Here is a 22,410-nt window from a genome sequence, read left to right on the forward strand (position 1 = left end):
AAACAGTAATTAAATATAATTTAATTTAATCGACATACATTTACGAATAAAAAAATTTATTAATTATAAAATATTATAAACATATAATCAAATTAATACTCTTAATTAATATCTATAAATCTTATCAATCTTTTTTAATTTTATAAAATATTTTCAAACAAAATAAATATATACTCATATGTATTTATGTACCATATATATGTGGATCATCTCAATTTCTTCTAATTTACATACAAACATTCAAACATTCAAACATAAACAAACATAAATCTTTACTAATTTTATGAGTGTTTATATCATAAAATTTTATCTTTCTTACATCTTTTTTTTATATTTAATCTATAGATATTTTACTTATTTATGAACATATAAATTTATCTATCAAAAATCGTTTCATTTTTAAAATTTTTCTCTTGCAAATTTTTTTGTCCATCAATAATATTTAACCAATTTCAAATAAATCATTAATAAGATTGGAATCATTATTTCCAACATACAACAAATTAATTAAACAATTTCTTTTGACTTATATTTATTATATACACCCAAATAAAGCTTATTCCTTTTTGTTCTTTGGTTTTGTTCTTATTCTTTTCTCGTTTAATTTTTGCTGTTTATATGGTAAATCAGGTAACTTTCATTTCCTAGTTTTTCTTTAAAATTGAAAGATTAAGATTTGCTTGAGTTTGGGCTTGAGGGATATAGGAAAGATTTGAGACAGAAGATGACAGAGAATATGGAAAGGAAAAGGAAACGTTGTTAAATTTTAATGAAATACAGTGTTTTGATTGAGTAAAAGAAAGGAGTGACGTGGACATTTATGGACCCTAGATTAAACAAAAGAAGAGCTCCAACAATTGAAAAAATCTTATAATATTTTATCACAATCAATCAAATTATATGATTTTTATTTAAAATCAATTTAATCTTTAAATATTTATTTTTACTTAATTAAATTTTAAAATATTTATTTTTATCCAATTAAACTACCAATTTGATAAAAATAAGTGTTTATATTAATAAATTTTCATTTAATAAAAATTTAATTGATTAAAATAAATATTTAATGATTTAATTAATTATAATAAAACAATAAAAACTTAAATGATTATTAAATTTTTATCCAAAACTTCTTTTTTTTTTGACCTTTGAGCCTTCTTATAATCTGAAATTGTAATTGAATAATTAGAACTTCAACTGAATTAACAATCTTATATGAACAGAATTACGTTCTTATTTCCAGACCTGAGGTGTAGGAATGATGGTAACGGTGCTGTCTCATCGCTGTATACAGATAGTAATCCCATCATGGCAGAAGCCTGCCCATAGAGTGGCTAGAAGGGCGGCTCTAAGTAACATGCCTGGGAATATATCCCTTCCCTGCCCCTAATTTTCTTGGAAGATTTGTTTGCAGGGCAGTCTTTTATAATCCTTTTTGTTTTTATGATATCCCAGTTCCTTTCTATATATATATAAAGAATGTGTAGGTTTTTATATCAGTATTGTAATAATATAACTATATGCTCCCAAACGCATCCTTAAAATGTTAAATCACTGTCTAATAATGATACTTTCAAGAGCTATGAGACTAAACTTGGAAAAGATGCCATGTAGATTTCAAAGGCTTTTCAGCCTTGTAAAACGGAAATTTTGATACCAATTCTTGTTCAATCATGATCATTCAATGGAATGAACCTTTGACTTACGTGAAATCAAAACCAAAACAGACTTCTCTAACTCTATAAGTGAGAACCATATCACTTCTCTCCAATTATGTCAATTGGATGCAGGTCAAATTTCTTAGTTGGAGGCCAGGCATGGGACCTGGCATGGCAAGCGGTCTCCTTCAGAGCTGCACTTACCACGAGGCTTCATTCTAGTTGTTAAGTAAAAGACTAAATTTAACCCTGGATATTATATTTAAAATCAATAGCTTTCATTCATACATGGAAACATGAAAAATGGTAATACATGTGATACCAAACTTGAAAACAACAGCTAATTGGAAGATAGAAAATGCACCCGGGCAAGCGTGTACTCTTTTCCAGCTATCCAAACACCTGTTTGTGACCACTGCACATCTTCCCAGTCAATTTTATCCTCCAATACCTGTTTGACCGTAAAAAGCTCCTGATAAGGATTCGACTGAAGAAAATGAAAAAAAAAAAAAAAGAAATATGCCACTAAATTTTTGCACCAGTACTTAAAATTGGAAGGATCAAATTGGCAGGCTGGAAAGGAGAATAACAGATGTCGTATGCCTCTTACAGAATCTGGTGCAGGGGAAAAAATGAAAATGTGATATGGGAGTTGCTTAAGTTTTTAAGTGGGCATTATAACTCCATCTTTGAAGGCTCTTGATACCCATCATCTAATAGGTACTAATGGTCTTTCAGATTATTCTATAATATATGCTTCACCGATGAATTTGAACCATTTTATTCCTATCGGCTTTATAGTAATATCTTAAAGGGTGATTGACATGGCAGATGCTAAAACGGGTAACGAAAAATGCATGTTCAAGAAAGTAAATTCTGAAATATAAAGCACCTCTACATGCTCAAGTGGCAGGGGAATTCCAATTGAGCGCATCACTTTCTGGGGAAGGGGCTTCTTACAGCGAGACCATCTGAAAACGTCTATCATGATGTTATCAGATTCATTTTTTTCACCATTTGAGGAATGCGAGTGGTGATTCTGAGACTTCTCTATATCTGCTTCATGTGCTTGAGATGCTTGGGTAGCTTTCACCATTTTCTCTCCAATAAAACATAGTTCATACCTTCATATAATAATAATTTAAAATATTAAAAAACGAGAACATCACCAATAAGTTGTCACATTACTATTACGAGGGTGTTAATAGTCAGTTCTTTTAAATAGGTTAGCGTATTCTTAAAACTGAATCTCCAAGTAATCAACTAAAATTATCAAAAAACTAAGGTTCCATTTAGTTGGTGTTTTGCCATTTTTCTTTTTGCTATTTCTCACTTGTTTTCAATTCATATTTCATTGTTTGCTTTTCACTTTCTACTAAAAAAGCAAATAGCAAAAAGCATCAATCAAACAGAACCAAAGAAAACCAATTATGAGAATAGCCAATCAGTTCATTTGCTAATCAGATTATCAAAAATACAAGTTAGATAAGTATTTAACTGTTTGACTTCTGTTTTTATATTTTATATTTAGTTTTTTAAATTAAAGAATATATTTTACTCAAGTACATGCAGTCAGTTTGCCAAAGATTTTCATAACAAGTGAAACAATTTTAAAGTAACTGAGTTGTTTTCTGAATAAATAACATGACCAAATTAACTGAGCTATTTTAATTGAATTTGGCTAATTTTGTTTAAAACTTTCTATAAACCATACTGGTTTCAGCAACTCAAGACTTCCAGAGATGTTTCTCCATAAATGTACTGCATAAATATTAAACTAAAATATTTGCAAACAATCCAAGGAATAGTGTCTTACAATTGAAGTACATACATCGGATATTAGGCAGATAGAAGACATAAAAAAAAAAAAAAAAAGTTCTGACAAACCACAGAAGCACGGAAATTTAATGCAGAACTTCGGGCACTGATTTCAAATAAAAGCAATGGGAAGCAGAGACGAGACTAAGCCAACTTGGCAAAACCACTAGTTAGCCTATTATAATAAATCAATTGGCTGGATTTCCTGATACTAATATTATTAGGTAAATCTTAAGAAAGTTATGTACGTGCCATGCCAAGCAAAGGTAAGGAGGGGACCACCAGAAAAGAGGATAGGAAGCAGAGTGAAAGTGGGGGAAGAACATGCTACTCTCAACTATGTTATTCTGCCATCACACGGTCAGTAGCACCTGAGCTTGTAAACATAGGTCATCTGACATTTTTGGTATCAGTTTTAATTATTTTTAATTGGAATGTTTTTCGGTTATATTCAATTATATTTGTACTTTTTTGCCCAAAATAATTATATTTTTATTGTTAGAAATAGGTTGAAAATTATGACTCGGGAATTAAATTTTTAAGAGTAAACAAACATCTCCAATTAAAATATTTGCAAGCTAAAACGAGTTTTTCTCATGAGCTGCACACTGAGTTTGGTTTTGCTCAGGAGCTGCTAACAGAGTTCCGTCCATGAAAGTGAAGAAGCCGACCACCCATGGGCTGAAGTTCAAACTAATTCATTAAAGAGGCTGAAATCAATTAGAGTCCTGAGTAGCTCATGAGATGCTCAATAGCAGCCCTATTAACTTTCATCCCCAGCCAAAAAAGGTAGCTGACAAGATATTAGGGTCCTTTCATGTTTCTTATCTATGTTATGTACTAGCGCATAGCCAACAGCAAAGAGAATATGCAAATTAAGAAATAAAAAGAAAAAAAGGAAGATGAAAGGCTAAAATATGTAGCGAACCATCAATCATGTTGCATAAACAATTAATGCAATATATAAATAACATTACCTGCACGAATGTGTCTCCAAGTACAGTACTTCACCCTTCTTCAAACGTGCAGATGTATAAAGGGGCTTCTTCAGACCTTTGTCAGCAACTATACTGATACTATACTTAATCCTGTGGAAATGGCAACACCACATAAATACTTTGATTGTGAAAGAAAGGAAAGATATGAGAATTGAAACAATACAGACCAAAAAAAGGTTAACTAGCTGCAGCTTGATAAACAATTAAACACAAGACATTCATGACAACTTCATACATAACAAAAGTTCAGGTTCTGAACAGGCTCAGATATTGAACACCAACCATTCAATAATTAGACAGTTGTATGTCTAACAACAAATCGGAGTGAATCTATTCTTTTCCACCATTAGGATTTCTTTTGTGATTGTCATTATTTATAGATTCCCTTGTTTGTTTAGCACCATGGGTGATTGCAGGGGTGCCTAGCCCCTATAAGTTTTATTACTTCAATTGTTCAATTAGACTTGATTATTGGGAAAAAAAAAAAGTGGAATTAAGGTTATCTTTCTGCTTCCCCTATTGCCTTCATTTCTTTCTTTACTTCTCACTTTACTCCTGTCTTGCTCTTTTCTCCCCTTTCTATCTCTACTCCTTTTCGTTCTCACTTCTTGACACTTTCCATCTTGTGTTGCATCACATCGTTACTAACATGACAAAAATTTTACCTTGTTTGGCCCAACTACTAGAACAGCTTCCGTACTTCAATTAAATCTATCATCTGAGCCCCTATCTTTTTATTGCAATCAATTGAATCCCTTAAACTTTTTTTTATCCAATTAAGTCCTTATTTGGTTGTAAAATGCCACATGGATTAACACTGTTACACCTCTTTTTCACCTGTGCTAAGATTGCCACACGGAAGTGATAGCAAGGAATAACATGGCATTAGTAGATACGTATCAAATATATTAAAAAATTTTCTTTTATCCCTTTTTTTCTTTCTTTTGCTTTTTCATTATGGCAAAATATATTTCATATCCTCCATATCACGTGGCAAAATTCATTCTACATCATCTATGCCACATAACAATCTCATCTCAGCTAGCCAAAAGGGTTAGCTATCTTAATCCACATGCCATTTTCTATCCAAATAAGGGCACCATTGGTTCAAAGTAAATGTTAAAGGGCTTATGGATTCCAACAAGAGGATAGGGGCTTAGATGAGAAAGCTAATTAAGTGTACAGCATTTATTTCGTATTCTAGCCTCTTTAATTCAAACAAAATTAAAGCTAAGTAGAATTCAACCTAGCTAACCTAATTCCCACCTAGGAAGGCAATCTAGAGTAAATTCAGAGACTTAAAGATTACAAACTGAACCTGCAGATTATCTTATAATAATTAGTTAACTCATTACTAAACATTCTAACAGATACGTGTTCAAATCCTGTCAAAGAGTTCCGGAGGAATCAGTCACTTATTAGATTACAACTTTAGAAAATTGAGAATCTTAAATATAAATTTGAAGCTTTAATGGTAAAATATCAAGATATTTATGTATTAAACATGTCCATATATCTATAAGCGTAAGCAAATTTGAATCAAGACAAGATATCAAAAAATAAGTATTTGAAGGTACCAAGGCTCATTGCATAGATTGTATTGTATTGTAACTTCTCGTACAAATCTTTGCTGCCGTAAAGCATTCTGAGAATTGAAAAGTATCAAGTAAGCTTTTTTGTATTTGATAAACAGAAATACAGCACATTAGATGATTATAGAAGCAATAAAAGACAACTAATATTTCAAGAATATGAAGTACAAAGCTCTACATTCCTCAACTATTTTCTACATCATTAACTCTCTTAATCAACTGCTGCCAGATAAACTATGCAGATACCATATAAATCAATACCACAAATTTAAGAAGAAAAAACAACATATCCAACTTATGCAGCAAATTTTTCTACCGTTGCAACATATTTGCTGCACACTGGTTTTTATAATACTACACATTCCTGCACAATAACTTATTACTGCCTAAGAACGGTATACACACATGCATGCATGTTGTTCAAATTGTAGGATAATCTAAATGATCATTTTTCTAAGTAGTTGTAAAATTATTTCACAATTGTGACCATGGTTACAAGCTATGGAGTGTCAAATGATATGAGATATAAAAGTTCTTGCAGGCAAGAGCATTGACATTTTACACAAAGCAATACAAACTAAATTTTATAACAATAGCTCCACTAGAAAAACACAAGACAAAACTATCATTGTAACTTCAAGAAATTAGATGAACAAAAAAGGCATGATATACCGAAGCTGCTGCCCTAGTAGTCATTGTTCGTTCAACAGCAACTGGAGCAAGGGTAGGCTCCACAGTTGATGAATGTGTAAGACATGGCTCCAAATCAATGGTTCCACCTCCTTTCTGAATTAAAAATATAGCAAGCAACGCAACATGTAAGAAGCAAAAGATATTATAATCACTTATTGATTTTAAGTCAAGAAAAAGCAAATCAGGAGCATGATAAATTGTTCACACATTATGAAAACTGATGGGATAAAGAGAAAAAAAAAAAAATCAGAAGAAACTTGTAACCTTAACAATGCAGCACCGCTCAACACGATAGCTACAACCAATTCCAGCTCCCCAAGCACGGGAACGAACATTGTTCCTAAGTTTGGAGGTGTAGCCTAACAAAATTATCATTGTTACAATGTAAGAACGATGCATAAAAAGGGTTTTCCTATGGAAAATATCACAAATAGGGTACCAGAGAATAGAGATTATAACCATGCCTAGCCAGTAGAGCTGTGCAAAAAAAAAAAAAAAATGAAGAAACCGAAATAACAAATCAAACCATGATGTCGGTTCGGCTCAAGTCAATTTTGATCCACCTAATGGTTCTGGGTTGTGCTACCAGAAAACCCAAATAGTCGACAGTTAACTTAATTGAATTTTTAATCAATTTTAAATGCTTATTCGTCATTAAAATTAATTCTTTGTTTGTCCAAAATAGGTCAAACCACAAAGTTCGGCTCAGATGCTGCTTTATTTTACTCATGCAGTGCCTAAGTTTATTGTTAACAAAGCTGAGCTACTGAGGCATATGTTTCTCAATACTAGAATAGTAGAAAAGTAAGATAAAACTGAATTTGGACTTACAATCTTGTGGCGGAAGCACACGGATAGTAGCCCGCAACTCTTGGATAGCCGGTGGAGGCGGAGAAGCAGTAGGGCGGCAGTAACCAGTATGCATAAGAACTAGAAAGCAACATCCCAATATCAATACAAAAATTGTGTAAACTGCTAAAAGTTAAATAATTTACACGGCCAAGGAAAGCTAACCCCACAGCCTCCATATTCCCAATACCACATACCAGCAACAAGGTCAGAGTCATCTGTGTATATATCAGTCCCCCAAAGCTGGCCACCTCTAACCTGCATATGATCACTTATAAAACTTAAAAAGAATGATCATGGCTTTGACAAGAAAATAGAAAGGTGCATAGAATTTTCATTCAATTTCAAGACATAAAACCATCAAGATCTCCTCATAACAAAGACCTTCCAAGGAAAAAAAATGCAATCAAAACAGAAAAAATAAATCATGATTAAGAAAATTTGTGAACTAATTGCACGAGAAAAAAGAATAAAATCTAAAAAAACGACATATCTTGGATCTTACTTGGCGATTAGTAGCAGTAACATGTTCAGCAGGTATTCGAATTTCAAGAGTAGGGCCACTTTGAGAGCTTTCACCATTTTTATCAGCTTGAGAGCTTTCATATTCTTTCCACAACTTAATTAGCTCTTGCATACATTCACCAACTTTATAAACAACAGAAGACACTTCAGGTTTACCTGAACCACAAAAACATTAAATAATGACGAAAAGAAAGGATATAACCGCTGTGAATTTCCTAAAACTTTCTGTTCCATCTATGAACACAAATAATCCACTACAAACTTGCACTGAACAAGTCACATAAAATAGTTGAGTACAAGAAGAAGAAGCAACAATCAACTGAAAGTATTCATCACTCACAAGAGAAACTTCTCACAGTTTGAAAAGCTCAGAGGGAACACCATCTTCAACTTTTGCTTCTTAAAAGGATGTGATTAATGAGATTAATTCCCTCATCTAAGCCACTAATTAGTCAAAATGACAAGTTGAACATACAACCACCTACTCAATAGTTACAAGGGAAAAGAAAAAAGAATTTAAAGAGTTCTCAGAAACCAGTTAGTATCTCATGTACTCCTTTAATTTTTTGACTTTCCTTAGCTACATCGAGGCAACCACATTAATTTTCCCACTTTGGAGTAAAACATTTTGAAAAGGAGATTGAAAATTATCCCTACTTAATAAAAAAAGAAAAAAGAAAAAAGAAGAAACAAAATAATCAACTCAAGTATCAACAAAAAGATCATTGGCAAACCATCACCTTCAACTTTTCACAATAAAAATGGTTAAACCTGCTCATGCCCATTTACTTCACCGCTGTCAATAAGAGATGTCAACAAAAACTTAATCACAACCTTGATTACCAAGTAAAATGTTTAAAGCCTCTCTGGACATTTTCAACATGCCATGGTCTGAGCCAAATAAAATCTTTAAAGCCATTCAGTGATCAGAGTCTAAGGGCTTCAAAACCCAGCATGCTTCACAACAGATATCTGGTCATTTGTTATAGACAAGATCACATTTAGATAACCATGTTATAAACAAGACAACACTCAGATAACCACAGTTCCCTACACTCATGAGGCTCAAATAGTTTAGAGTTTCTGTCATCTATAAGTCACCATAGTTCCTTCTAAGCATCCTTGAAATCCAAAAAATCCTAAAATAATTATAAACTTTAGTGTTTAGAAACTTCAGATAAGCCACTTGGAATGGAGCAATAATCATCTATATTGATGCTGCCCATTTAATTATTCCTAGCCTTGCCTCTTCTAAGTTAAAGCTTGAGTAGATTAATGTAGAAAGGCCTATATACATCCTACCACAGCTTCCAAATCGCATATAGAGAAAATCTCTGAAAATACATTGTTTGCAGTTTTCATCTACCAAATCAAATGTCAATGCACAAGATCAAGCCTAAACTACCATTATACACAACACTTCAAACATACAAAACATAAATGTCCACATGTTAAGCACAGGCTGAGAGAAGCTTTGCAACCTAAATAATTTCTTTCAGATCAGTCTTACTTCACCAGATCATAATGTCCCCTTCAATCGAACATGCAAACAAAATTCCATCTACAAATTTGATATCCAGAATGCATTAAATGACATCTTACCCTGAGATCTGCAGATTAAAGAAACAAAAACCAAGGTTAGCAAAACAAAAATAACAATAGTGAAATACCAGAGCAAAACTTCATGAAAAAGAAAATGACCAGCCGTCAAAGCCTCAACTAGACGTCAGTAGAATTTTCAGTATATTTAAATCATTTCACTTAAAAAGACCTTGTAAGAGTTAATTTATATGAATTTCATTTTGTGTACTGATAGAAAGGTTGGAGATGCCATCATAACACGCATATCCCTGTAAACAATTGGCATCAATTCCATACCATACAAACAGATAAAATAAGATGTCGTACTATTAATATCAGCAGCATTGTTTTTAACAGTATGATGCTTCAAAACACTTTAAAAATACCTATGAAAATAGCCAATACAAATAGACACCTCAATCAATTTGCAAGCAATGGTAAAACCAATATCTAAACCAGAATGCTAGAAAAAGGATTATATAGAAAGTGCCAGCACATTGAAGGTAGTGGAGGCAAAACAAAAGTGCTGGAGAGAGGGAATGCATATTGATAAAACGAGAGAGAGAGAGAGATTTCTTTCATGGAGAAGATTTCTAAGGCCCGGCTGTTATGTTTTTTTATCTCCATCCCACACCCAAATTTTCCAGCCATTACTGGCAGATCCTACCACCACAATTTTTCAGTCAATTCTTAGCATTTTAATCTTTAATTTATATTAACCTTCAGAAACCCCAACTTTAGCCTCTCTTTTGAATTCATAATTTCCCTTCTTAAATCTAAGATAATCTTTTCCTTTCTCAATGAGAAAATAAGTAATTTGAAGAATTCAGTGATCACATAGATAAGAGCAAGCATCATCCAAGTATAACTGTATTCTGAAGTGGACTAGAGGATTTCAATATCTGAAAAACTGTACTAGTGACCTTTTTGAACAGGTTCCTTTCAAGTTATTAATTTAATTGCATTAAAGTCTTTTACCAATTAGTCAAGATTCCTCCACAATACTATTAAAGAATGAAAGATACATCACAAGTACCAATCCACACCAAAATATGAACATCAAACATAAAGAACAGAGCAAATTCTCCTTAACTGCACCGATATTGTCCCTCAAATTAATTTAGAATTTCTAAAACTTGCTCCTAATATATGATGAAACTAAAAACTTCTAACCCTTAATTGCCCCTGTGAGATTGAGAAAAATGCAAGTTTTTGTAAAATATTTTTCTAAAGCTAAGATTTTACCTTTTTACTTAACTTAAATTATAATTAAAAAAGGCCCCTGGATCTAACTAACAAGTAACAAGGAACAATTAAGGAACCTGCTTAGGAACTTGTTCATCGAGTTTTAATAACAAAGGCTACGATATGCATGGGGATTTTAAAGAGAATAAATCCACATAACATATAAAACAATGACATGTTAAGCTAAATATGCTTGCAACTAAAATGATCACTAAGAAGAATAGAAGGACATACCCATCATTGTCCTGAGGTCGGGGTTTAAAACGAGGCTCGCGGTTTGCCACTTGAGGGCTGCCTCTTGGCCGAAGCATCCTTTTACGCTGCTGAACTCCATAATTAAAAGCTTCCCTTTCTCTTTCTGCTGCCCCTTCACCATCTGCACATCCATCATCAGATTCTTTGTCATAGCACCGGTTGCGCTTTTCAGGTCTGTCTCCTTCTGTGTCACCATCTCTTTCTCTTCTCCTATCTCTTGCTTCTCTATCAACATTTTTCCAGGCATCCAACTCTTTTTGCTTTTTCTGTTCAGATGCCTGATTTTCCTGCTCTTGCATTCTAACAGGTCCATCTCCCAATTCCTTCTCATTGTTCAATCCTTCTTTCTCTGCTCCATTCAATGATTCTCTCTTGATATGATCCTTTTCCCTCTCTTTTGGCCTTTCTTTTTCCTTCAAATCCTTCCTTTCTCTCTCCCATCTCTCTGCTTCTCTCTCCTCTCTTGCAGATTCTTTGATCTCACCACTGCTATTACCTACTTGCATGCTGCTCCTACGATCACTTCTTTCTTTATCTCTATCTCCCCAATCCCGATGTTTCCCATCTTTTCTTTTTTTATCCTTGTCTTTAAACCTATCCTCCCCTTTCAAATCAAACTTGTTCTCACCAACAGCCTCATGTGCTTCAGCAAAATCTCTTTCTTCAGTAGCAGAACCCTCCTTTCCAGCTTCAACAGGTCCTACTGAACTACTGCGTTGGATATGCCATGGATCTATGTTTCCACCCGGGGGGTCTGAATATCTTTTTCCTCTATGGTAATCCCTTGAATCCTTCCAACTGGAATTAATACTTGGCCCACCATAAAGATCCTTCTCAACCTTCACATCACCCTTTGGTTCACCATAATTCTCCCTATCATATTTCAATTCTTTACTCTCATCCCCTCTACTCTCAAACCTACCATCCTTTTCCCCTTTCCCACTTTGATACTCCCTCTTCGCAGCCTCACCATAAAACTCCCTCTGTTCCACCCTTGGTTCTCTACTTTCAACCCTAACCTCTCGATTTTCCTTGGCATCCCGCGGCTCCATCCTACTCTCAGAACCACCCTGATGGGAATCCATATGTGAATCATTGGAAACAGTAGATGAAGGCATTCGATACAAGGGGTGCTGCAGAGGTGACCTTCTATCCGAATCACGAGGCTCAGTTCTGGGAATCCTAGGCATTCTAGCATCTTGCCCCATCTCAAAAGGGGCAGGATGATGGTACTCAGTGGGAACCAAAGACGAGGGCATCTTAGGGTAAGTACCAGTATCCTCATGTGGGTATTTAGAAGCAGAAGAAGAATGACCACCACCTTCTTCGTGAGATCTCTTTGGAGCACCACTCATCTTTTCAAATTCACCAATGAATTTTTACACTTAAAAAAAGAAACAGATGAAATAAAGCAAACACTTTTTCCTTTCCTTTACTTATCCTGCAAAACATAAATAAGCCCAAAAGTTTTTCAAATAAAACAACCCAAATTTCAACAAAATGAAAGAACAATGTTCAAACAGAAAAACAAATATATAACATGAAAAAACCTACTAACATGTTTCAGTAACAGAAGAAAGTTGTAATAAGAAAAACATGCAGGAAATATAACAACAGAACCAAGAAAACACAGAACAATGTGAGGAGAAATAAGCTTACCTGGGTTTTTTGTGAAGTAAATTGAGGAATTAAAGCCTGCGGATCGAAGATATTCTGTTTCTGGTGTTTTTCTATTTCTCGTTTAAAAAGAGAGTTGCCAACAGCAAGAAATTTTGATGAAGGTTTGAAAGCCAACCCTTTAAATTCGATGTCGTAATAATTGGTAAAAGCGAGGTTATTCATGTCTTTTTATAAAGCCCAATGACTTTCCTGGTCAACAAGACCAAACGGGTCAAGCCCAGTATGGACAGAGCAGCCCTATTGGCCCATTCAAAATTAGATTTAGGCTGTTTGTTTCAATAATGGGTTGTAATCAAAGCTTGAATCGCCGCTTCCAATCAATCATGTGCAAGAGGTGCATTAGCCCCGAGGTTCGAATCTCTCACGATCTTTTAGTGATAAATAATTTATAAATTTAGAAAATTTATAAGTTAAAATTCAATAAATCGATAAATCTTGCTCTTAAATTTAAAAAAAAAAAACAAAATTCAATCATCTTGAAATCTTTTACTTTTGTTAGCCTTACACAAGTTGGTATTCTCACGTTTTATCACATGATATTGATTTTGATGCAAATTAGACTATTCTCATTTTGATCATATCTCATTAGGATTATACAAAATTTCAAATCTGTCCAACTTTGAGCTCCCTTAATAATAATCAGATTAAATTAACTTAAAATTAGATTAAATTCATATACCTTAATATATGTGATCTAAAGGTTTCAAAAAAAATTTTTTTATGAAATATATCACAATTTGAGATAGAAATATAGATTATAAGCATTAAATTTTGAATTTAAAATTTGTTAAATGCCATCTTTTAAATATATTTATATAAATTAACTTGCTTGAATTTTTTAATCAATCATTTTATACAAAAATGCCATAACATATTGAGTTTACATATGATATATCCTATATAGATAAATATCAGCCCTTAAAATAAATATACAAAAATTAATATATTTTTTTAAATATTTATTTATTAATGAGATAATATTATCTGATTTACCTCATTAATGAGATGATATCATTTAATTTATTGACAATGCATCAGACATCAACTATAAAACTCTAACATATTAATATGTTACTTCTAATGCATTAGAAACTTATTTCTCCTTAATCACTATATTTAATTTGATAATCAAATTTTACCATTCCTTATTCTTTCTTTGAATGGATACAATTTAAGGTAAATAACTTTCTTACTCTTAAAAGTTTGAGGTAAGTGTCATTTTGGTTTTTAGATTTTAAAAAGTAATATATTAGTCTCTATACTTTTGATGAATATAACGAAATGATCTTACCGTCAGTCAAAGCATTAGTTGAACCACAGTTAAATAAAAAGATAAAAGAAAAATTACAAAGTAAGATAATATATTAATAATATTATAAGTTTCAGGTTAAGAGATAAAATAATTATAATTTTTTTTTGTATATTAATTCTTATTTTTATTGTTATTTTTGTAATTCTAATTTTTAAATTAATTAATATTTTTATTTTTCAAGAAAAATTTTATTAAGTTACAATTAAACTTATTCATAAATTAAGCTGTTAATAAGATCTACTAAATGAGGTTCACACGAACTAAGTTTTAGATATGATTTTTAAAGCTTATGTTTGATATGATCAAATTATTATTTTATTAATAAAATATTTTTATTTAATTTTTATTTTAAAATATATTAAAATATTAAGATAGAATTATTTTTTTAATATTTTAATTTTAATGGTAAAATGGGTTTATTCAAATTTTAATGGAAGAGTCAAACTGAGTATTGAATGAGACCTTAAAATTGTCATCAAAATTTGACTCGGTTTATAAAAATTTTTAACAAAATTTTTTAATTGTGATTCAAATTATTAAAAATTTTATTTTCTCTTAATAAGTGATAGTGTAAAATTTATAATATTTAATCAAATTTTGTATAATAATATTTTATAACTAAAAAACTTGATTTTTGAAAAAATATTTTACGACGGTGAAATGTTATAAAATAAATGATAAATACATGAAAAAAATATTTTATGATGATTTATAATTTAATTGTGTTTTAAACAAACAATAAATAAATTTGAAGAAAATTTGGTAATTTTCATTTTCAAGATACAAGTTTTTTTTTATCTTAAAAATGAATCCAAAAAAATATTTACTGAAAAATTTAAGGGTAAAGAGTAATTTTATTTTTTATAGAATTATCAAAATTACTAGTATTAAGTAAAAAATTTTTATTAACATATATATATATATATTTTGTAATTTTAGCATTTAATAATTCAACTAATGATTTTATTGACGGAAGGATCATTTTGTTAGGACTATTGAAATATAAAGACTAATATGTTACTTTTTAAATTTTTAGGATCACAATGATACTCGCTTAAAGCTTAGAGATCATGAAAGTGATTTACCCAAGCAATTTAAGATTGTTTCAATCAAAGTAAAAATTCTCTTCCCCTGCATGAAATTTCATGGAGTTTCTTAAGTTTTTTTTTTTTTAAATAAGTAAATAAAAATTAATATATTAAAAAATCTCATCACATAAATTAAATGTAAAAAATTTTAAAAAAATTTAATAAATTTATATATTTACTAAATAAATATTTTTAACAAAAATGTTATTAAAATTTTTATCGTTGAATAAAATCGATCAAATTTGAATTATAAATAATATTTTTAATATTTTTTTTACATAGTATTAATCTTTATTAAACTCTATCAATTTATTTATATGAATTTTTTATTAAAATTTTTATTTACTTATTTTTTATAAAAAAATTTCACGAATTTCAACTATAAAACTTAATGTAATATTTATCCTCCCCTACAAGCTCAAATTGACCCAAGAGAGTTGCGGCCTTTTTGAATGTAATACAAAATATTGTGAATATTATACTCTATAAAATCGATTTTCTAAACACTTTCTTCAAGTTTTCATGAGATTGCAGAAACTCCAAAGATGATATTCCTAGAATAACATTCAACTACTTTTTGATGGATAGTAGTATTGCTAAACTACTGACCCTTTCTTCAATTCAACTGCATTGGCACTGCCATTGGCGACCTTCTCCAAATGATTGCAAAGCAAAGATTCTGTGTCAGCCTATGGCGAAACATCCAAAGAGTAACAATATCGATATCTTTCTCCAGGCCCATGTTCTTTGTAAAACTTTTTCCACCCAACAGTAGTAAGCACATACAAAGTGCAGAACACGAACTTCATCGAGTACTCCTTCCCTTCCGAATCATATGTGATCACTGGGATTCCCTTATCACATCCTCATCTTCTTTCAACAATGGTTTCATGAATTCTTGGACGTGATTCTTGTCCAAACTCAACATTATTTTATCGTCATTCAAATCACTCTCCGTCAATCGCTTTTCATAAGGCCTGCTACATTCGCCAATGAGGCCGGCTAGAGCTGCTATGGGAGGGATATCTGGGGGTTGATGATCGTCAAAGATAGTTGAATTTGAAACAAGATTTCTGTTACTTCCATGAATAACTGATCTTGGTTCCTCTTGAAAAGAAGAGTCTTCTTCTTCTTGCTTGTCTTTGCCTTTACTTGGACGAAGAAACGTTTTTTTCAGATTATCCAAAGTAACAGCAGTTTCTTTGTCTAACTTTTGATGCTTTAAAGAAGCAAGAAGTAAAGCAGCAGAGCAATCCTCCTTAGTTGAAAACCCTCCATTACTGTTATTCTCAATGGCTTTGGACTTGTTTTCCCCGGATTTTTTCTTCATGGTTTTACTAAAAGAAAGGGTTTTTACTCGGAAGTTTTTGCTAACAAAGGATTTTCTTGGAGGATTGATTGGGGTGTGAAAATAATAAAGTTTATGCATATCTCAAGTGCAGTAGGCGGGCAAGTCCAAATAAACCGTTTCACCCTTGGGCCTTGACTATAAGGCTTCTTGCAAGGAAGCCCTCTGTTAAACTAGCCTGAAGCTAAAGATAGACATAAGAGAGCATTAATTCATATAATCACCTTTTAAAGATGTTATCTAATAGGTTTTCAACATATACAACCTCTTTTTCTATTTTCAAAAAGCTACTTCCTTTATAAAAAAAAAAATTTAATAATTTAATAAATTCAACACATAACCTTTTTCTCTTATCATATGTACATAATAAGAGGAACCACAAGCTGGGAACAAGTTTCTCTTATCATATGTACATGCAGACACACGATGTTAGAGGCAAATTCGAAACACTAAGAATTAAAGCATCAATGAACATCATTGGTACTATTCTTGTCCTCTTGGAGATGTATATGGTGCCATAACATTCATCTGAAATCAACTTGCATGCAAATAAAGTATGACTCGTTCAGTAGAGGGACCGACCTTGTCATTAGCCCTCATGCATGCCAACAGCAAACTCAATAGTAATTTCAAGAAATAGAAAACTTTTAGTGAGGCAGATCTGATAAGAGCTACACTAATCTGATGTCTGTTTGTAGCAAGTGATCGTATTGTGAGAATCCTTAAAACAATAACACAGGTAATGCTCTTCAAGAAATTGATGTCCAATAGCACTTTGGTGTAATAATAAGACTTTCAAATGGTATATATGAACAAATATAATATCAACACAAAAAATACATGTCAAATGATCAGCAAGACTAGCGGAATTATTAAAGGAATAAGGTACATACAAATAGTTATAAATAGAGTTCTTACAATATATACATCCTTTGAATAGGACATAATGTAATTGATGATTATTTATCTCTTCTTAAAGAAAAAGGATCCCACCTTCGATCCCCTTTACGGAAATTGCCCTTTGCAAAAGCAGATTAAAAAATTGCCTAAAAGTGAAATGAAAAAAACATAGAAATACGTTAGAAATAAGCAATACACTCATTTTCAGCTTTTTCTTAAAAGCATATGGCATGATAAGGAAATCGGATTTCAGTAAAACTTGAGAAGAATCATAGTCTAAATTCAAGTTGGTTCAGTGAGGGTGATCAATAAAGTCACCACATGGTAAAAAAATCTACACCACTCCTCTTCTGATCTTGATTCCTAAAATGAACTTCTATACGAACTCAATATTTCATGATCATCATCAGTTTCATCAGGCTTCAAAGTACTATGATCTTCAGTAACATCTGCTTCTTGATCTCTGACTGCTATATCCTCATCCTGCTCAGGTTTTGCTACTTCCTCCTGCAAGCATATCAGCAAAGGAAGATGCAAAATTTAATGACAGCTACAAATGATAAGCAGTACATAACCAAATTTTAATCCATCTAAATTCCCATAACTGTGATTATCCCACCACCATCCAGAGAAAAAAAAAAGGAACATGGTTGTGATTAGCATGTAGGACAAATTTGAGCCATGGTGTGAATACATGAAGAGGGTAAGAGACTCAGAATGACATTGTCCAGATTCAATGAATAAGCCTAGCATTGTTGGGATTGGATAGTTTTCGATTAGATAATTCGTTCTGCTTATCACCTTCTAATTTCTCAACAATGTTGTAATAGCAAATTCTTGAAAATGCATATAGCCATTCCCACGCATTGATTCAGATCCTTAGGCAGGGCATAACAACTCCTCAACATGTTCAACACAAAATATCTCCTCATCAACATGGTATCACTGCAAATTATCATCAGATGACAAAGAAAATAAAGAAAAAGGAAACATACATTAGTTCTAGGAGTCAACACTGCTTCTTCACGTGTTAAATCGACTGAAACATCTCCATGAGACTCCTGCTCTGCCCCAGCAACTTGTTGCAACTGCTTGATCACCTTCTCAAAATAGGAATGATCTGCACAACAGTTAATAATATTACGACACCATATTTTTTAAGCATGACAGAACTCACAATAATTCGATCAGTGAAGCATTTGATTGAAAAGACGACCAAAAAGGAACTTCACCTTTATCACGACTTGCTAAAGCCTCAGAAAGTTTAAATGGACATCGACGCTCTTCATTCTTAAATTTTAACTTGATTTGATGACGACTTCTTCCAGGAAAAAGTTGTTGTATCAATGAAAAATCTGGCCCAAACTGCCGAATGGCCTAAAACACATATTACAGCAGACATCAAGAGAAAATCAGATCATAAACTCATTCTAGAAAGTGGTGAAAGAGCCCTAAGAACCTAACCTGTGTCTCTTCATAATGCCTAAAATGGGATTCACAGTAACTTTACCACACTTATTCAGTGATACATCCTTCCAACAAATATGCCAACTAAGGTTCAAACACAAATTTTTGTAGTACAAACTGAGACAATTTTGAAACCACTCACACAAAAAGGAAGAAAGACATATTATGCATTTTTCTCTTTCTATTACGTTTTCAGATATATAGTTGGTTTCTAATGGAATCAAAAAAGATATAAAATTCTTCATCCACATACCCCATAAAACAATTCTGTGTCTTGTTTTGACCATCTTGCTCTCGGTTCTTTGTCCATGTAAGACTGATAATTTAAGCAGAAGGAACTTGATTGAGCCCTACCACTCACTTGATCATCTGTAAAGCCTTGGTCTTGTTCTGAAGCAATGAAGCTTTCTTCATCATGAGCATTTTCCTCATCAAATGTCTGACGAGTACTGCATACAAGGCCAAAATGATTACATAAATGAAAAAAAAAAAAAAAAAAAGAGCAAACAAGTGCCCTCACATTTCAAATTTCTTGTCAGCTAAAGAAATATCATGATACCAATGGAAGCAATTTTTACCCAAAGCATGGTGAAGTTTATGAGTGAAGCCTCAACCTACTCTTAACAAAATTTCTACTCAACGTAGCATTGGCATATATACACAGATGCATCGGGTGAGGGAGATAAAGAGAGTGAGTATATCCTTAAAATGCCAAAACATAAGTTTGCAGCAAGTTAGAAGCATTTCAGGAAAAGTAAGAAAATGGAAGAACTAATAGACACAAAGTTCTAGCCATATGCATCTCTAGTTAAAAGATTCATGTACCTTTGATTGGGCAAAGGTATTTTTGATGTTTTTGCCTCTTTCTTCTGCATATTATGACAGATTTAGGTCAGAGAAAGGACAATAGAAATGAATCAGCAAGGATAATATAAATGATATTCTAATGCAAAAAGCCTTTGCATGGCTGGAGAAAGTATGGTAACTTTTATAGAAAAACAGAATATGTACCGCTAACCGCTCCTTATAATCTGCAAACAGAATGATATCCTTCAAGGCCACCTTTGCAAAGTCAATTTCATCCTCTGGGGTGTGCAGCAAAGACTCATCCACTAGAAAAGAAAAAGGAAATTATTAGTAAATAGATAAAGAATAATACCTCACAACTTTAATGTCTAGAAGTTGTAACAACCAAATCTTCTCTTTCTACGAGTTGTATGAGAAAATTTCTTCCGTTGTTCTTTTGCTGGCTGATCTGATGGTTCATTGGCTTTCTTACGCTTTTGAGCTTCATTAGCTATCTTACGCTTTCGAAGCAGTTTTTCATTTTCATTCACGTTTTTCTTTGACGTCCTAGTGGTTCTCCTTTTCGGATATGCACTCTCCACATTATATTCATCATCGTCATCGTCATCTTCACCATCTTCATCATCTTTATCCTCATCTATAGCAGAACTATGTGGAAGTTCGGAAGCTATACCATCGTCATTACAAGTGTCATCCTTAGGATCATCAACAATCTGAGGACTAGTCACTGACTTTCTCAACTGCTTTGTTGCTTTTCCATTTTCATTCCCCTCATCTCCAGTGAAAGACTGTTTGGACTTTGGAGAAGGATTTGATACGTGAGAGGCCTTCTTTGGCCTGATATTAGAACTCTGTGAACCAATAGACAAATATAAATAGAATAGCAAGAGGTAAAGCAATTTCAAAAAGAGTTTTACCCAAGAACGAGATCAAATACAGGAAAGAAATTAGTTGATGAAAAGATTTACCAATTTTTGAGGCATGGTAGGAATATCTCCAGAAAGGTCAACACCTGGGTTAGAAGCTTCTGTGAGGTCTGCTAGTTCCTCATTCATTGGATATTTGGTGGTAGAAGGATCTGGAGGAATAAAAGCACCTAAATCCATTGGTGAACAATCAGGAAAATCATCCATTGGAATGTCAGGAATTGAGCTCTCTCCACACATAGTTTCAACAAACTGAGAATTTGGAGGATGCATAACAGATTCAACCACAGCAGGTTGTGTGGTGACTACACTAGTTTGTAACCTGGGCTTGGGTTTGAATTTTCCAGCACGCCTTCCTAAATATCAACAAGTATTTCATAAAGACACACAAAACACCATGCAAGAAATTAAGAATGACTTAGTAGCTCTAGTACAAACCAGAGCCAATGGTCGTATCAGACAAAATATCTTGAGTCTCCACATCAGGAAAGGCCCCTGCTTCCTGAAATGAATAAATATTCTAACCAAATTACTACAGGTAGTAACTGTAGACAAGAAATTCTGTAACTTTTATGGAAGTAATGACTCACCTGTGTCCCGGTTTCTTCAAAATCAATCTGAATACCTCCGTCATTATTAGAAGATTGAGTAAGAAATTGATCAAGACATTCCAACCCAAAAAATAAATCTGCATTCTGAAAATTAACATAAATATGTTACCATTTTTTTCTTTTCCCTTCAGATGTAATGAATGTGTCCAAATCCACAGAATAATTTGTATCCAATTTAAAAAGAAAAGATACTGAATTCAACAATATTATGAACGAAATATATAGTTTTTTTTTTTTGTCGTTTACCTCCCCAACTGATCTTCCAAAACTAGAATTTGTATCATCACAAGAATTCGAAACTAGAACCTCGGCAAGTAGAGAATCTGAGACAGCTACTTGGGAAGGGTTTATTACTTGCGAGCTCCTAGTGCCGTCAAAAACATCGTCAGGCTGGACAACCTGAACTGCATCTAAGCCAGCGGATGCTAATTTAACTGCCTCTTCCTTCATAACATCAGGAAGTTTTGAAGCGATTGAGCCAGAGGTTTCATCTTTCGCTTTACGTTTAGCCTTGGGTTGAAACTTAGCACCAGCACGAGCTGCCAAAACATTCAAAATTTAATTCAAACAGCCTCAAAAATGAAACCAACTTTTTTCTAAAAAATAAGAAGAAAAAGAAATAATTGAAGCTTTTCTAACCTTGAGTTACAACCGGCTCATCCAAGAAAAAATTAGAATCTTCCATATTAAAATCTGGATTGCAACACTTTGAAACACTTTTCTCAAGAAAATCCCTACAAGAAATTGAAATTGACAAAAAAAATGTTAAATTTTGTCAAATAAATTTGCGCTAAACTCAGGCATTGTTAAAGATTTTTCCTACAGCCAAACAGAGCACTAGATTACTATTATTCATGAGTACAATCTCAATCAAAGTAAAGCACCATTTGAACTGAGTGCAGGAAGTGTATTAACTGGAGGCTCCGCTGGATTCTGGTGATGGTTGCCGGGTTTGAGAGGTTGGCGGTTTGGGTTTCTCTCAGGGGCTGAAGGCGAGAAGGTTTTCAGGTTTCTTTAGGGTGGGGTTATTTTTTATTTTTATCTTTGCTTGACCAAA

The 22,410-nt window shown here is 32.7% G+C and overlaps 2 protein-coding genes across 16 annotated transcripts; both read right to left on the reverse strand.

The window, feature by feature from the left end:
* Window positions 1-1,896: 1,896 nt before the first annotated feature.
* Window positions 1,897-13,027, reverse strand: LOC111298923 (uncharacterized). The gene is made up of 12 exons (XM_022893686.2): window positions 12,874-13,027; window positions 11,194-12,655; window positions 9,736-9,743; window positions 8,114-8,289; window positions 7,806-7,866; window positions 7,591-7,689; window positions 7,024-7,118; window positions 6,739-6,852; window positions 6,052-6,119; window positions 4,454-4,564; window positions 2,551-2,782; window positions 1,897-2,109 (listed from the first exon to the last, which is right to left on the reverse strand). The coding sequence occupies exons 2-12, from the start codon at window positions 12,567-12,569 to the stop codon at window positions 1,999-2,001; spliced, it is 2,451 nt and encodes an 816-aa protein (XP_022749421.2). The 5' UTR covers window positions 12,570-12,655; window positions 12,874-13,027; the 3' UTR covers window positions 1,897-1,998.
* Window positions 13,028-17,479: 4,452 nt separating this feature from the next.
* On the reverse strand, window positions 17,480-22,359 carry LOC111298924 (Homeodomain-like superfamily protein). 15 transcript variants are annotated; one of them, XR_016329574.1, is made up of 14 exons: window positions 22,269-22,359; window positions 21,993-22,087; window positions 21,600-21,892; window positions 21,333-21,437; window positions 21,181-21,244; window positions 20,785-21,098; window positions 20,202-20,667; window positions 20,021-20,121; window positions 19,835-19,878; window positions 19,263-19,458; window positions 18,775-18,919; window positions 18,538-18,662; window positions 18,344-18,439; window positions 17,480-18,049 (listed from the first exon to the last, which is right to left on the reverse strand). XR_016329574.1 is itself a non-coding variant. In XM_089746965.1 (13 exons), exons 2-13 carry the CDS (start codon window positions 22,036-22,038, stop codon window positions 17,906-17,908), a joined length of 2,043 nt encoding a protein of 680 aa, XP_089603091.1. In that variant the 5' UTR covers window positions 22,039-22,087; window positions 22,269-22,359; the 3' UTR covers window positions 17,480-17,905. The 15 variants fall into 15 exon arrangements, 12 of the variants coding, with proteins under 12 accessions (XP_089603091.1, XP_022749422.1, XP_089603090.1 ...); XR_016329573.1 differs by having other exon boundaries at window positions 22,238-22,359; XR_016329572.1 differs by having other exon boundaries at window positions 17,912-18,049; window positions 21,181-21,262; window positions 22,238-22,359.
* Window positions 22,360-22,410: the final 51 nt, after the last annotated feature.

This window comes from Durio zibethinus, chromosome 18, assembly GCF_047325235.1.
Source record: "Durio zibethinus cultivar Kanyao isolate XHJ-2024 chromosome 18, ASM4732523v1, whole genome shotgun sequence".
Classification (NCBI taxonomy): Eukaryota; Viridiplantae; Streptophyta; class Magnoliopsida; order Malvales; family Malvaceae; genus Durio; species Durio zibethinus.

Bases quoted from the DNA above. Each gene is read 5' to 3' on its own strand.
- LOC111298923 (XM_022893686.2), bottom strand. From the start codon at position 12,569: ATGAGTGGTGCTCCAAAGAGATCTCACGAAGAAGGTGGTGGTCATTCT. The intron at 7,690-7,805 runs GTATGTGGTATT...GTTGCTTTCTAG, and splicing joins TGACTCTGACCTTGTTGCTG to TTCTTATGCATACTGGTTAC. The intron at 6,120-6,738 runs GTATATCATGCC...TTCAATTCTCAG, and splicing joins CTACTAGGGCAGCAGCTTCG to AATGCTTTACGGCAGCAAAG.
- LOC111298924 (XM_089746958.1), bottom strand. From the start codon at position 22,038: ATGGAAGATTCTAATTTTTTCTTGGATGAGCCGGTTGTAACTCAAG. The intron at 21,099-21,180 runs GTTTGTACTAGA...GTTGATATTTAG, and splicing joins TGATACGACCATTGGCTCTG to GAAGGCGTGCTGGAAAATTC. The intron at 18,920-19,262 runs GTATGTGGATGA...TATGTGTTTTAG, and splicing joins ACACAGAATTGTTTTATGGG to GCCATTCGGCAGTTTGGGCC.